Source organism: Pelophylax lessonae (assembly GCF_965119305.1).
Source record: "Pelophylax lessonae genome assembly, chromosome: 3".
Taxonomy (NCBI): domain Eukaryota; kingdom Metazoa; phylum Chordata; class Amphibia; order Anura; family Ranidae; genus Pelophylax; species Pelophylax lessonae.
Window position 1 is genome coordinate 375,890,510 of NC_138770.1, and position 15,104 is coordinate 375,905,613.

The 15,104-nt window shown below is 36.1% G+C and overlaps 1 protein-coding gene across 1 annotated transcript in view; it reads right to left on the reverse strand.

Annotated features, from left to right (window-relative positions):
• Positions 1-3,038: 3,038 nt before the first annotated feature.
• LOC309550543 (uncharacterized protein) overlaps positions 3,039-15,104 on the reverse strand; it is a gene marked incomplete at its 3' end in the record, with an annotated part of 57,262 nt that continues 45,196 nt past the window's right edge. Inside the window, exon 4 of the mRNA XM_082250897.1 lies at positions 3,039-3,400. Coding sequence (XP_082107023.1) covers positions 3,039-3,400 — 362 coding nt within the window. The remainder of the gene's footprint in view (positions 3,401-15,104) is intronic.

Here is a 15,104-nt window from a genome sequence, read left to right on the forward strand (position 1 = left end):
GTATACCCTTTGTTTTCAAAAAACATTATGCAGAAAAAAACATAATTTCATAGTGGATATTACAATGTCATTAAAACAAAAATTAAACCCTAATGACATTAAAGCACTGTGTATCCTAATCAACTGTCATTTTTATTTAATAAAATGCCTGTTTTTACTTTTTTATCCTTTGTTGCATATCAGGCCTACTGATTTCCTGCTGTATCTTTGTACTTTCTTTCTACATGCATGCAATGCCTCCATGGCTTTTCTCAGGTTGGAATTTCTGACGATAACAATGAACATCAGTGGACCATGCCTGCACAATATTTGTTGAACCTGGCAGTTGTAGTCTCCATCAGAAGCCTGCTGACTGGGTGGCAAAGCAAAACACAATTGGGATAAAGTAATAGAGCACAGCTACCCTATGACAGAAAGTAACTGAATAGGGACCTTCAAGAAGTTGCTTGGACAAGCTAAAAAATGTCTTCAGCATTATAGAACAATTCTAGCTTAAAGTGACTAACTAACTTGGAAAACCCTTACAGACAACTTGGTGCATGTAAATGCCATGGCTTTTCACGCTCGTAAATGTTTTTTTAGTTTTAATTTATTTTTCAATAAATCATTGGCATTAGTGTAATAGGGTGTTAAGCCCCTTTAAAGGAAGGTCCAGGAAGGTCCAGTCTCTTAGGTGCTAGGCAATAGGTCTGTCAGTTCGATTCCCTAGTGATAGGTTATATAAGGATAAGTAGGTGAAGTTCAGTGAGTGGAATGCGCCCGGCGGAGTATGTGGTTAGGCATCCCCTATCACGATGGCAGAGATGTATAAAGAAGACCCAGACTTGAGTAAAAGTACAAGTGCTCTATCAAAAAGCAACTAGAGTAGAAGTGGAAGTGCTCTATCAAAAAGTGACTTGAGTAGAAGTACTAACGTATTCAACATTTTTTGTACTTAAGTATTGCAAGTAGTTTATTTTAAAATTTTACTACTCAAGTACTGAAAGTAAAAGTACAAGTATTGTGTTATGTAGTTATTAAAGAAAGTAGTCAAAAGTTTGAACATCATATTGTTTTTATTATTTCAAATGATTAACATAAAGGACAATCACAATTCCTTTGGCTGTAACTTTTTGTAAACAAAAACAGATAAAGTATGTCCCTCCCTTCCCCCTTTAAAGTATCCCTCCTTCTCTTCCCTGCATGTTTTTTTTTTCTCCACAGCTTATTACCTTCTTAAACTAGTGTGCATAAAGCAGTCATTTTTGGAAGTTACACATTTTCTTTTCATCCTCAACTTGTTAGGGCAACTAAAAAATCTCAAAGGCCAGTAGGCCACATTCAAGTATTTCTTATGTAAAAACAAAAGTGATTAGAGCACTGAAAAACATTGAGTTTAAACAAAAACAGATCAAATATGCCCCTTCCCCTTTAAAGCATCCCTATCCTCTCTTCCCTGCCTGTGCTTTTTTTTCTCCACAGCTTATTCCTTTCTTAAACTAATGTGCATAAATCAGTCATTTTTGGAAGTTACACATTTTCTTTTCATCCTCAACTTGTTATGTTAGGGCAACTAAAAGATCTCAAAGGCCGGTAGGCCACATTCAAGTTTTTCTTATGTAAAAACAAAAGTGATTAGAGCACCTAAAAACATTGAGCTTAAACAAAAACAGTAAAATATATTGCTGCTTCCTGATCCTTGGAACGTTTTCAGACCTTGTGAGGTTACGATCTTAAAGGGACCAGATCCGGGCAGGTTATAGCCTATACACACAGGGACACCATCCAGAGCTGACCAGACCACCCAGGGAAACCGAGGGCCGGGACCTGAGGAGTGGGAGAGCCAAGTATTACACACAGGCTTGTTACCCCTGTAGGGGTAGTCACCTCTGGTAAGTGCGGTCCTGGGAGTGCGAGGAGCACCGTTTGACCACCTCATTAAGCACCCCTATGGATTTTTAAAGGCACCTGCACTGAAGTCACCTTGAATATAGCATTTTCGGCACTTTAAGACGAATGTCTTGAATACGTGTGTTTAATATTTTATGCAATTTTTATAGCATTTAGCATTTTATTATATCTTCATTCATTTTCCCTGTCACCTTATTAATTTTATCACATATATATTTTATATTTGTGGAAACTATTGAGCACTTTATCACTTTTTGCACAGTTTAAGCACTCTGTCAGTGTTTTGATGTGTATGCAATTTTGGTGAATCGCATTATATGCAATAGTATTCTTTTTCAATCTTTTGCACACTTTATTGGATTCATTGCCTAGTATTCTAATTTGTGTAATACCTTTTATGTGGTTTATCTCACCACAATGGTTTCTGCACTACTTCACCACTTTATCTACAGGCACTGTCTAGCTTGAGCTATATTTATAACTCTTTTCACTATTTAAGAAAGCTGAGCCCTAGTTTTGGGGCTACCTTTTTTCTTTCTCTTTTGCACTTTCAGCTAAGGTCTTTTTAGCCCATTTTCAGGAAACTCTAATTCCTTTTAATTTATCACTTAGTCACTTTCAGGGTCTTAACCCCCTGGTTCAGCACGTGTTCACCTCATTTTATTGATATTTTTAAGATATATCCTGCTATTTGATTCATATTTATTGCATATATTGGTTTTATAGGCAGCGCCATCTACCTCCCCTCCTTCCTTATCTTAAACAAAAACAGATCAAATATGCCCCTTCCCCTTTAAACATCCCTACCCTTTATTCCCTGCTTTTGCTTTATTTTTCTCCACAGCTTATTCCCTTCCTAAACTAGTGTGCATAAAGCAGTCATTTTTGGAAGTTACACATTTTCTTTTCATCCTCAACTTGTTAGGGCAACTAAAAGATCTCAAAGGACAGTAGGCCACATTCAAGTATTCCTTATGTAAAAACAAAAGTGATTAGAGCACCTAAAAACATTGAGCTTAAACAAAAACAGATCAAATATGCCCCTTCCCCTTTAAAGCATCCCTACCCTCTCTTCCCTGCTTGTGCTTTTTTTTATCCAAAACGTATTACCCTTCTTAAGCTGGTACGCATAAAGCAGTCATATATATTTAAGTTAGAAATCTTTGGTTTATTCTCAAAAGTAGTTGGTTTTCAAAATTGGAAGTATTCAGTCTCACTCTTCTAGGGCTAAAGACTAATCCTGCGATACTAAAAAGCCTCTCGCAGGCTGCTGATGCTGGAAGGGGTGTGTTTAACTTAACAGACAACTTGCACCCAGCTGGAAAAGACTTGAGCAAGTCCATGTTATCTGCTGAACATGACAAGTACGCATCTAGCTGTTTGGCACTGTCTTGTGCCTTCGAACCCTGCATGCCAGAAAAGAAGTCATCTTCATCAGATGAGCTGGACCTGTTGACCTCACTGGACTGCAACAAGGGGTCTTCAATGCTTCGTTTGATATAGTCCATTCCTAAAATATAAGAGTGCGTAAGCTAGCTGTTAATTTTATTCAATTGTATATGGTAGAAAATTAGACTATTAGTCAAAATAAACTTTTTGGTAATGCATCTCAACTTGTCAGCATCTAAGTGGTCTTTGCGCACTCCTGTTTCTCATAATGCATGGTTGGTTGTATCAAGTTAGTGAAACAGTGATTGCAGCGCTGCTTATAATAAATAAATATATAAATCAAATCACAAACTTCAAAGAAAATTAATAAAGTGCACTAGATGATAAATAATAAATGTCCATTGGTACATCATTGCGATGTGGTGAATCCTTTCATTTGTAATCATACAAGTGCTTGAATGTGAAATCCGTGCTTTATTCAGGGTTTCCCCCTTTGGTTATCTACTCACCGCCAAGTAGCTAATTTCAGGCATGTAGGAGCTGCTATGCTATAACTTCTCCACTTGCAATAAGGTCTCTTGCTGTAATATGAAGATCCATCCCCGATTTCCTCATAAGAAAAAGCCGATTATAGTGAAGCTCGTTTTTAAACAGCATTTATTCAAGAAAATCATAGGGGTGTATACTCACAAACATCTTAAAAACACATGCAATGTACAGAGCGGCACGGCGGCTAGCTGCTCCCGCAGCAAACAGTTCCCCGGCCGGAGGTCACGTGGTACTCGCTCGACCAATCGCTAGACGCGTTTCGCTGTAAGATACAGCGTCATCTGTAGCTATCATTCAGAGCGTACCACTCAGTTATATAGGCTGAATGCCCACTCCTACTTTGTATCTAATCCGTAGATCGATACATTTACTCCTAGGAATTAACTACTCTTATTGTGTTGGAGTGGATACTTTTATTAGTAAACATTCTTTGAACTTTGCTTCTGGTTAAACTTTTAAAATCATATAGAACTATATCCTGAGGGTTCTCAACATAGCCCTCTCCTGGTCAGTTCAAGGACTACTCTTTGTATAATTCTAGCTCATACATCTTTCGATTGCTCATGAGCGATTCCAATACATATTATCACAATACATGTATTCACAAATATTCATATATATATATATATATATACATTAATATTCAAAACTAAAAATAGATTATGTTGTAAGGTGCAGAGATCAATGATTACAGGCTGGATGTACAATTAAAAATGTATAAAAGTTATAAAATTATCATAAAATATATAAATCTTAAAAAAATTTTTAAAATATCATGTTAAAAATCATTAATAAAACAGTTTATATCAATTTCAACGTTTAACCCTTTAGGTGCCATGCTATCTAATTTATGAATCCACCAAGTTTCATTTTGGGAAATAGCTCTTTTCATGTTTGTACCTCTCCAGTGTTTTTCTATTGTATCTATTGCACAGAATTTTAGCTTACTCTGGTCTTTATTGTGACAGATTCTAAAATGATTCGATAAACTGTGCTTTCTAAAACCTTTTTTAATGTTAGCAATGTGTTCTCTTAGTCGAATTCTTAGTTCCCTGGTGGTACGTCCTATATATTGGAGTCCACATTCACACTCCAATAAATAGGTAACATGGGTGGTTCTGCAAGTTATAAATTTTTCTATCTTATATTGGTGCTTTGTGACATTAGATGTAAAATGTGTTACTTTTCTTGATTTATTATTCTTTCTACAGGTGCGGCAAATGACACAATTGCCACATCGATAATACCCTTTCTGGTCTAAAAATGTCACCATTTTAGTTGGAGGGTCGGGTATATTTTTGGCGATTTTATCTTTAAGAATAGGTGGTCTACGATAAATGAAATGCGTTTTTTTCGGTAAAATATTCTTAAAAATCGGGTCTCTCATTAGGATGGGCCATTGGGTTTTAAAACTGCTCTCTAATTGTTTGTACTGCTGGTTGTAATCTGTACAAAAGGCAATTTGGTGGGTTTTCTTTACTTTCTTACTAGGTTGCAATAATTCTTTTCTGTCCATACTCATAACTTTCTGTTGGATCTGGTTGAGCATTAAGGGTTTATAACCTTTATCTTTAAATCGCTGGATCAACATATTGGATTGTTGTAGATAATCACTTTCAGATTGGCAGTTCCTCCTGAGTCTTACCAATTGCCCTTTGGGTACTGCCGACAACCACTTAGGGTGGTGGTTGCTGTTGATAGGTATATAACTGTTTCTGTCCGTACTCTTAAAGTATGTTTTAGTGGACATGTGCTCATTAGATTTAGAAATTGGCAGATCTAGGTAGTTAATTTCTTGTTCATTTATGGTTTCCGTGAATGTAATATCATACTTGTTGGTATTCAGAGATTTGATGTATTTTGCCAGGGATTCTTGCGATCCCTCCCATATGATTAAAATGTCATCTATGAACCTTTTAAAACCTTTTAGTTGGGGGTGGGGCTTGTTAAAAATGTATTCAGCTTCCCATTTATTCATAAATATGTTCGCTACTGTCGGTGCGTACTTAGCCCCCATAGCAACGCCTTTTGTTGGCTTATAAAAGTGCTTAGAGTGCCAAAAATAGTTATTGCACATGGCCCATTCTAAAATATCTAATAAAAATTCGATTTGAGACGGAGGTAGTTGCTTTTCTGTTTTCAAAGCCCATTTCACTGCTGCCATGGCGTCTTTTTGATTTATATTAGTGTAAAGTGAATTTACGTCCACACTGGCTAAAATTGTATTTTCGGTAACATGCAAATGTTCTATATAATTTAACACATCTTTGCTGTCTTTGAGGTAGGATGTTGTTTTTTGTGCTAAAGGTTGGAGATAAAAATCTAAATATTCACCTACTCTTGAGAAAATTGATTCTATTCCATTTATAATCGGTCGACCGGGCGGTTTATCCTGATTTTTGTGGATCTTTGGTACCTGGTATATAATTGGCATCTTTGGAGCTTCCGGTACCAAATATTTCATTTCTTTTTTATTTAAAATGTCATTTTTGTATGCCTTCTTTATTTTCTTGGTTAGTGTGGCTTTAAGTTTGTTTATTGGATTGCCTTTTAGTTTTTCATACGTCTCACTATCATTAACTATTCTGTCCAATTCATCCATATACTGTTTTTTATCTAAAATCACAATTCCCCCTCCTTTATCCGCTGGCCTTATTACTATATTTTTCTTTTTTCCAAGAGATTCTATGTTCTGTTGCAATTTCTTGCTCCCAGGGATTGGGTGAATTGATATATTTCCGATATCTTGTTGCACCATAAGTTTAAAAACATCTAAACATTGATTATTGTTATTTTTTGGGTTAAACGTTGATATGTTTTTAAGACCACTATGTAAAATTTCATTTTCTGGTGGAGGGTCTGCGTTGTCATTCATTTTATTTGCATAAAACTTTTTAATATTTAATATTCTTACAAATTTATGTAGATCTATAAACACCTGGAATTTGTTTATATTTTTGGGGGGGGGCATATTTGAGTCCTAGATCAAGAATACGTAATTCTTCATCTGTAAAGGTTACACTACTCAAATTGTATATGCCCGCTCCTAATTGTCCCTTTTTCTTTTTCCTTTTCCCCCCTCTACATCCTCTTTTCTTTCGGTGTGTTGTGGCTGTGGGGGTCCTTGATGTGGAGGAGGTCCTTGGTGGTAACCTCTGGGTCTCCAGTAATAAGGGTTGCCCCTTGGTGGACCCCAATATGAGCCTCTCCCTCTGTTGCCTCTCCAAGGGGGTCTGCCCTGTCCCCTGTTCCAAAAATCCCCCCGATAGGGAGGTTGATGTTGGTACCCTTGCTGGTAATAGGGAGGTGGACCTCTTTGTCTTGGGGATGGGGAGTGTTGGTAAATAGGATCAAACCTATTGTGTGTGGGTACATTGTACTGAGGTGAATCCACATAATGTTGGGGGGTTTTGTTAACTCGTGAAGTGCTTGGAGTTGGAGTATTGGAAGGGAAAGGTGATGAGACACTTTCCCTTTCTGGTGATGAGTCCCTTGAGATAATGATCTCCTCCTCCATTAATTCCTGCCATTTATAAATGTTTCCTGCCTTATAATCAGTTAGATCTCTTTGAAATGTTTTAATTTTTTTCTTTTGTGTATCTTTGTCTAATTTAGATATGAATTCTTGTATACTTTTCATTCTATCTTTGTATTCATTCGTATTTGCATGTGGTTGGAGTGTTTCTTTTAAATTTAGGATCTTGCTTTCCAGCATTTTTAATTTGTTTTTCCATCTGATTAAAATCAAATCCAGCAATTTTTGTTCGCAGGTATTAAAAAAGGTATACCAACTTTCGTTGAGTTCTTTATTATCTAGACCATCATTGGGGGCCAAATCCCAACGTAGTCTTCTGGGTGTCATACCTTCTTTAATATATTGCTCTAATGTTGTAATATCCCACCACACCCTTACTTGCTTATCAAGGGTGTGTTTGAGTGCTTTACAACTTTGGCCTATGTCCAATGATGTGGGATTGCTGGAGAATATTTCTTCTGTGTTTATTTTCCTTTTTGATATAAAATCAAACTATTCCATAGCTGCTGGGGGGTAAAGTTAATAAACTTTAAAAATGTATAAAACTGTGGGTACCCTGCGCTTGTGGATAAAGTGCTATTGTGCTAAATATGTGCTAATCAATGTGCTAATTTTATAAAGCTGCTAGCTGCAGTGAAAAAGTACTGGTGCTCTTTTGATATGTGAAACAGTGATTGCAGCGCTGCTTATAATAAATAAATATATAAATCAAATCACAAACTTCAAAGAAAATTCATAAAGTGCACTAGATGATAAATAATAAATGTCCATTGGTACATCATTGCGATGTGGTGAATCCTTTCATTTGTAATCATACAAGTGCTTGAATGTGAAATCCGTGCTTTATTCGGGGTTTCCCCCTTTGGTTATCTACTCACCGCCAAGTAGCTAATTTCAGGCATGTAGGAGCTGCTATGCTATAACTTCTCCACTTGCAATAAGGTCTCTTGCTGTAATATGAAGATCCATCCCCGATTTCCTCATAAGAAAAAGCCGATTATAGTGAAGCTCGTTTTTAAACAGCATTTATTCAAGAAAATCATAGGGGTGTATACTCACAAACATCTTAAAAACACATGCAATGTACAGAGCGGCACGGCGGCTAGCTGCTCCCGCAGCAAACAGTTCCCCGGCCGGAGGTCACGTGGTACTCGCTCGACCAATCGCTAGACGCGTTTCGCTGTAAGACACAGCGTCATCTGTAGCTATCATTCAGAGCGTACCACTCAGTTATATAGGCAGAATGCCCACTCCTACTTTGTATCTAATCCGTAGATCGATACATTTACTCCTAGGAATTAACTACTCTTATTGTGTTGGAGTGGATACTTTTATTAGTAAACATTCTTTGAACTTTGCTTCTGGTTAAACTTTTAAAATCATATAGAACTATATCCTGAGGGTTCTCAACATAGCCCTCTCCTGGTCAGTTCAAGGACTACTCTTTGTATAATTCTAGCTCATACATCTTTCGATTGCTCATGAGCGATTCCAATACATATTATCACAATACATGTATTCACAAATATTCATATATATATATATATATATACATTAATATTCAAAACTAAAAATAGATTATGTTGTAAGGTGCAGAGATCAATGATTACAGGCTGGATGTACAATTAAAAATTTATAAAAGTTATAAAATTATCATAAAATATATAAATCTTAAAAAAATTTTTAAAATATCATGTTAAAAATCATTAATAAAACAGTTTATATCAATTTCAACGTTTAACCCTTTAGGTGCCATGCTATCTAATTTATGAATCCACCAAGTTTCATTTTGGGAAATAGCTCTTTTCATGTTTGTACCTCTCCAGTGTTTTTCTATTGTATCTATTGCACAGAATTTTAGCTTACTCTGGTCTTTATTGTGACAGATTCTAAAATGATTCGATAAACTGTGCTTTCTAAAACCTTTTTTAATGTTAGCAATGTGTTCTCTTAGTCAAATTCTTAGTTCCCTGGTGGTACGTCCTATATATTGGAGTCCACATTCACACTCCAATAAATAGGTAACATGGGTGGTTCTGCAAGTTATAAATTTTTCTATCTTATATTGGCGCTTTGTGACATTAGATGTAAAATGTGTTACTTTTCTTGATTTATTATTCTTTCTACAGGTGCGGCAAATGACACAATTGCCACATCGATAATACCCTTTCTGGTCTAAAAATGTCACCATTTTAGTTGGAGGGTCGGGTATATTTTTGGCGATTTTATCTTTAAGAATAGGTGGTCTACGATAAATGAAATGCGTTTTTTTCGGTAAAATATTCTTAAAAATCGGGTCTCTCATTAGGATGGGCCATTGGGTTTTAAAACTGCTCTCTAATTGTTTGTACTGCTGGTTGTAATCTGTACAAAAGGCAATTTGGTGGGTTTTCTTTACTTTCTTACTAGGTTGCAATAATTATTTTCTGTCCATACTCATAACTTTCTGTTGGATCTGGTTGAGCATTAAGGGTTTATAACCTTTATCTTTAAATCGCTGGATCAACATATTGGATTGTTGTAGATAATCACTTTCAGATTGGCAGTTCCTCCCGAGTCTTACCAATTGCCCTTTGGGTACTGCCGACAACCACTTAGGGTGGTGGTTGCTGTTGATAGGTATATAACTGTTTCTGTCCGTACTCTTAAAGTATGTTTTAGTGGACATGTGCTCATTAGATTTAGAAATTGGCAGATCTAGGTAGTTAATTTCTTGTTCATTTATGGTTTCCGTGAATGTAATATCATACTTGTTGGTATTCAGAGATTTGATGTATTTTGCCAGGGATTCTTGCGATCCCTCCCATATGATTAAAATGTCATCTATGAACCTTTTAAAACCTTTTAGTTGGGGGTGGGGCTTGTTAAAAATGTATTCAGCTTCCCATTTATTCATAAATATGTTCGCTACTGTCGGTGCGTACTTAGCCCCCATAGCAACGCCTTTTGTTGGCTTATAAAAGTGCTTAGAGTGCCAAAAATAGTTATTGCACATGGCCCATTCTAAAATATCTAATAAAAATTCGATTTGAGACGGAGGTAGTTGCTTTTCTGTTTTCAAAGCCCATTTCACTGCTGCCATGGCGTCTTTTTGATTTATATTAGTGTAAAGTGAATTTACGTCCACACTGGCTAGAATTGTATTTTCGGTAACATGCAAATGTTCTATATAATTTAACACATCTTTGCTGTCTTTGAGGTAGGATATTGTTTTTTGTGCTAAAGGTTGGAGATAAAAATCTAAATATTCACCTACTCTTGAGAAAATTGATTCTATTCCATTTATAATCGGTCGACCGGGCGGTTTATCCTGATTTTTGTGGATCTTTGGTACCTGGTATATAATTGGCATCTTTGGAGCTTCCGGTACCAAATATTTCATTTCTTTTTTATTTAAAATGTCATTTTTGTATGCCTTCTTTATTTTCTTGGTTAGTGTGGCTTTAAGTTTGTTTATTGGATTGCCTTTTAGTTTTTCATACGTCTCACTATCATTAACTATTCTGTCCAATTCATCCATATACTGTTTTTTATCTAAAATCACAATTCCCCCTCCTTTATCCGCTGGCCTTATTACTATATTTTTCTTTTTTCCAAGAGATTCTATGTTCTGTTGCAATTTCTTGCTCCCAGGGATTGGGTGAATTGATATATTTCCGATATCTTGTTGCACCATAAGTTTAAAAACATCTAAACATTGATTATTGTTATTTTTTGGGTTAAACGTTGATATGTTTTTAAGACCACTATGTAAAATTTCATTTTCTGGTGGAGGGTCTGCGTTGTCATTCATTTTATTTGCATAAAACTTTTTAATATTTAATATTCTTACAAATTTATGTAGATCTATAAACGCCTGGAATTTGTTTATATTTTTGGGGGGGGGGGGCATATTTGAGTCCTAGATCAAGAATACGTAATTCTTCATCTGTAAAGGTTACACTACTCAAATTGTATATGCCCGCTCCTAATTGTCCCTTTTTCTTTTTCCTTTTCCCCCCTCTACATCCTCTTTTCTTTCGGTGTGTTGTGGCTGTGGGGGTCCTTGATGTGGAGGAGGTCCTTGGTGGTAACCTCTGGGTCTCCAGTAATAAGGGTTGCCCCTTGGTGGACCCCAATATGAGCCTCTCCCTCTGTTGCCTCTCCAAGGGGGTCTGCCCTGTCCCCTGTTCCAAAAATCCCCCCGATAGGGAGGTTGATGTTGGTACCCTTGCTGGTAATAGGGAGGTGGACCTCTTTGTCTTGGGGATGGGGAGTGTTGGTAAATAGGATCAAACCTATTGTTTGTGGGTACATTGTACTGAGGTGAATCCACATAATGTTGGGGGGTTTTGTTAACTCGTGAAGTGCTTGGAGTTGGAGTATTGGAAGGGAAAGGTGATGAGACACTTTCCCTTTCTGGTGATGAGTCCCTTGAGATAATGATCTCCTCCTCCATTAATTCCTGCCATTTATAAATGTTTCCTGCCTTATAATCAGTTAGATCTCTTTGAAATGTTTTAATTTTTTTCTTTTGTGTATCTTTGTCTAATTTAGATATGAATTCTTGTATACTTTTCATTCTATCTTTGTATTCATTCGTATTTGCATGTGGTTGGAGTGTTTCTTTTAAATTTAGGATCTTGCTTTCCAGCATTTTTAATTTGTTTTTCCATCTGATTAAAATCAAATCCAGCAATTTTTGTTCGCAGGTATTAAAGGTATACCAACTTTCGTTGAGTTCTTTATTATCTAGACCATCATTGGGGGCCAAATCCCAACGTAGTCTTCTGGGTGTCATACCTTCTTTAATATATTGCTCTAATGTTGTAATATCCCACCACACCCTTACTTGCTACTCAAGGGTGTGTTTGAGTGCTTTACAACTTTGGCCTATGTCCAATGATGTGGGATTGCTGGAGAATATTTCTTCTGTGTTTATTTTCCTTTTTGATATAAAATCAAACTATTCCATAGCTGCTGGGGGGTAAAGTTAATAAACTTTAAAAATGTATAAAACTGTGGGTACCCTGCGCTTGTGGATAAAGTGCTATTGTGCTAAATATGTGCTAATCAATGTGCTAATTTTATAAAGCTGCTAGCTGCAGTGAAAAAGTACTGGTGCTCTTTTGATATGTGAAACAGTGATTGCAGCGCTGCTTATAATAAATAAATATATAAATCAAATCACAAACTTCAAAGAAAATTCATAAAGTGCACTAGATGATAAATAATAAATGTCCATTGGTACATCATTGCGATGTGGTGAATCCTTTCATTTGTAATCATACAAGTGCTTGAATGTGAAATCCGTGCTTTATTCGGGGTTTCCCCCTTTGGTTATCTACTCACCGCCAAGTAGCTAATTTCAGGCATGTAGGAGCTGCTATGCTATAACTTCTCCACTTGCAATAAGGTCTCTTGCTGTAATATGAAGATCCATCCCCGATTTCCTCATAAGAAAAAGCCGATTATAGTGAAGCTCGTTTTTAAACAGCATTTATTCAAGAAAATCATAGGGGTGTATACTCACAAACATCTTAAAAACACATGCAATGTACAGAGCGGCACGGCGGCTAGCTGCTCCCGCAGCAAACAGTTCCCCGGCCAGAGGTCACGTGGTACTCGCTCGACCAATCGCTAGACGCGTTTCGCTGTAAGACACAGCGTCATCTGTAGCTATCATTCAGAGCGTACCACTCAGTTATATAGGCAGAATGCCCACTCCTACTTTGTATCTAATCCGTAGATCGATACATTTACTCCTAGGAATTAACTACTCTTATTGTGTTGGAGTGGATACTTTTATTAGTAAACATTCTTTGAACTTTGCTTCTGGTTAAACTTTTAAAATCATATAGAACTATATCCTGAGGGTTCTCAACATAGCCCTCTCCTGGTCAGTTCAAGGACTACTCTTTGTATAATTCTAGCTCATACATCTTTCGATTGCTCATGAGCGATTCCAATACATATTATCACAATACATGTATTCACAAATATTCATATATATATATATATATATACATTAATATTCAAAACTAAAAATAGATTATGTTGTAAGGTGCAGAGATCAATGATTACAGGCTGGATGTACAATTAAAAATTTATAAAAGTTATAAAATTATCATAAAATATATAAATCTTAAAAAAATTTTTAAAATATCATGTTAAAAATCATTAATAAAACAGTTTATATCAATTTCAACGTTTAACCCTTTAGGTGCCATGCTATCTAATTTATGAATCCACCAAGTTTCATTTTGGGAAATAGCTCTTTTCATGTTTGTACCTCTCCAGTGTTTTTCTATTGTATCTATTGCACAGAATTTTAGCTTACTCTGGTCTTTATTGTGACAGATTCTAAAATGATTCGATAAACTGTGCTTTCTAAAACCTTTTTTAATGTTAGCAATGTGTTCTCTTAGTCAAATTCTTAGTTCCCTGGTGGTACGTCCTATATATTGGAGTCCACATTCACACTCCAATAAATAGGTAACATGGGTGGTTCTGCAAGTTATAAATTTTTCTATCTTATATTGGCGCTTTGTGACATTAGATGTAAAATGTGTTACTTTTCTTGATTTATTATTCTTTCTACAGGTGCGGCAAATGACACAATTGCCACATCGATAATACCCTTTCTGGTCTAAAAATGTCACCATTTTAGTTGGAGGGTCGGGTATATTTTTGGCGATTTTATCTTTAAGAATAGGTGGTCTACGATAAATGAAATGCGTTTTTTTCGGTAAAATATTCTTAAAAATCGGGTCTCTCATTAGGATGGGCCATTGGGTTTTAAAACTGCTCTCTAATTGTTTGTACTGCTGGTTGTAATCTGTACAAAAGGCAATTTGGTGGGTTTTCTTTACTTTCTTACTAGGTTGCAATAATTATTTTCTGTCCATACTCATAACTTTCTGTTGGATCTGGTTGAGCATTAAGGGTTTATAACCTTTATCTTTAAATCGCTGGATCAACATATTGGATTGTTGTAGATAATCACTTTCAGATTGGCAGTTCCTCCCGAGTCTTACCAATTGCCCTTTGGGTACTGCCGACAACCACTTAGGGTGGTGGTTGCTGTTGATAGGTATATAACTGTTTCTGTCCGTACTCTTAAAGTATGTTTTAGTGGACATGTGCTCATTAGATTTAGAAATTGGCAGATCTAGGTAGTTAATTTCTTGTTCATTTATGGTTTCCGTGAATGTAATATCATACTTGTTGGTATTCAGAGATTTGATGTATTTTGCCAGGGATTCTTGCGATCCCTCCCATATGATTAAAATGTCATCTATGAACCTTTTAAAACCTTTTAGTTGGGGGTGGGGCTTGTTAAAAATGTATTCAGCTTCCCATTTATTCATAAATATGTTCGCTACTGTCGGTGCGTACTTAGCCCCCATAGCAACGCCTTTTGTTGGCTTATAAAAGTGCTTAGAGTGCCAAAAATAGTTATTGCACATGGCCCATTCTAAAATATCTAATAAAAATTTGATTTGAGACGGAGGTAGTTGCTTTTCTGTTTTCAAAGCCCATTTCACTGCTGCCATGGCGTCTTTTTGATTTATATTAGTGTAAAGTGAATTTACGTCCACACTGGCTAGAATTGTATTTTCGGTAACATGCAAATGTTCTATATAATTTAACACATCTTTGCTGTCTTTGAGGTAGGATATTGTTTTTTGTGCTAAAGGTTGGAGATAAAAATCTAAATATTCACCTACTCTTGAGAAAATTGATTCTATTCCATTTATAA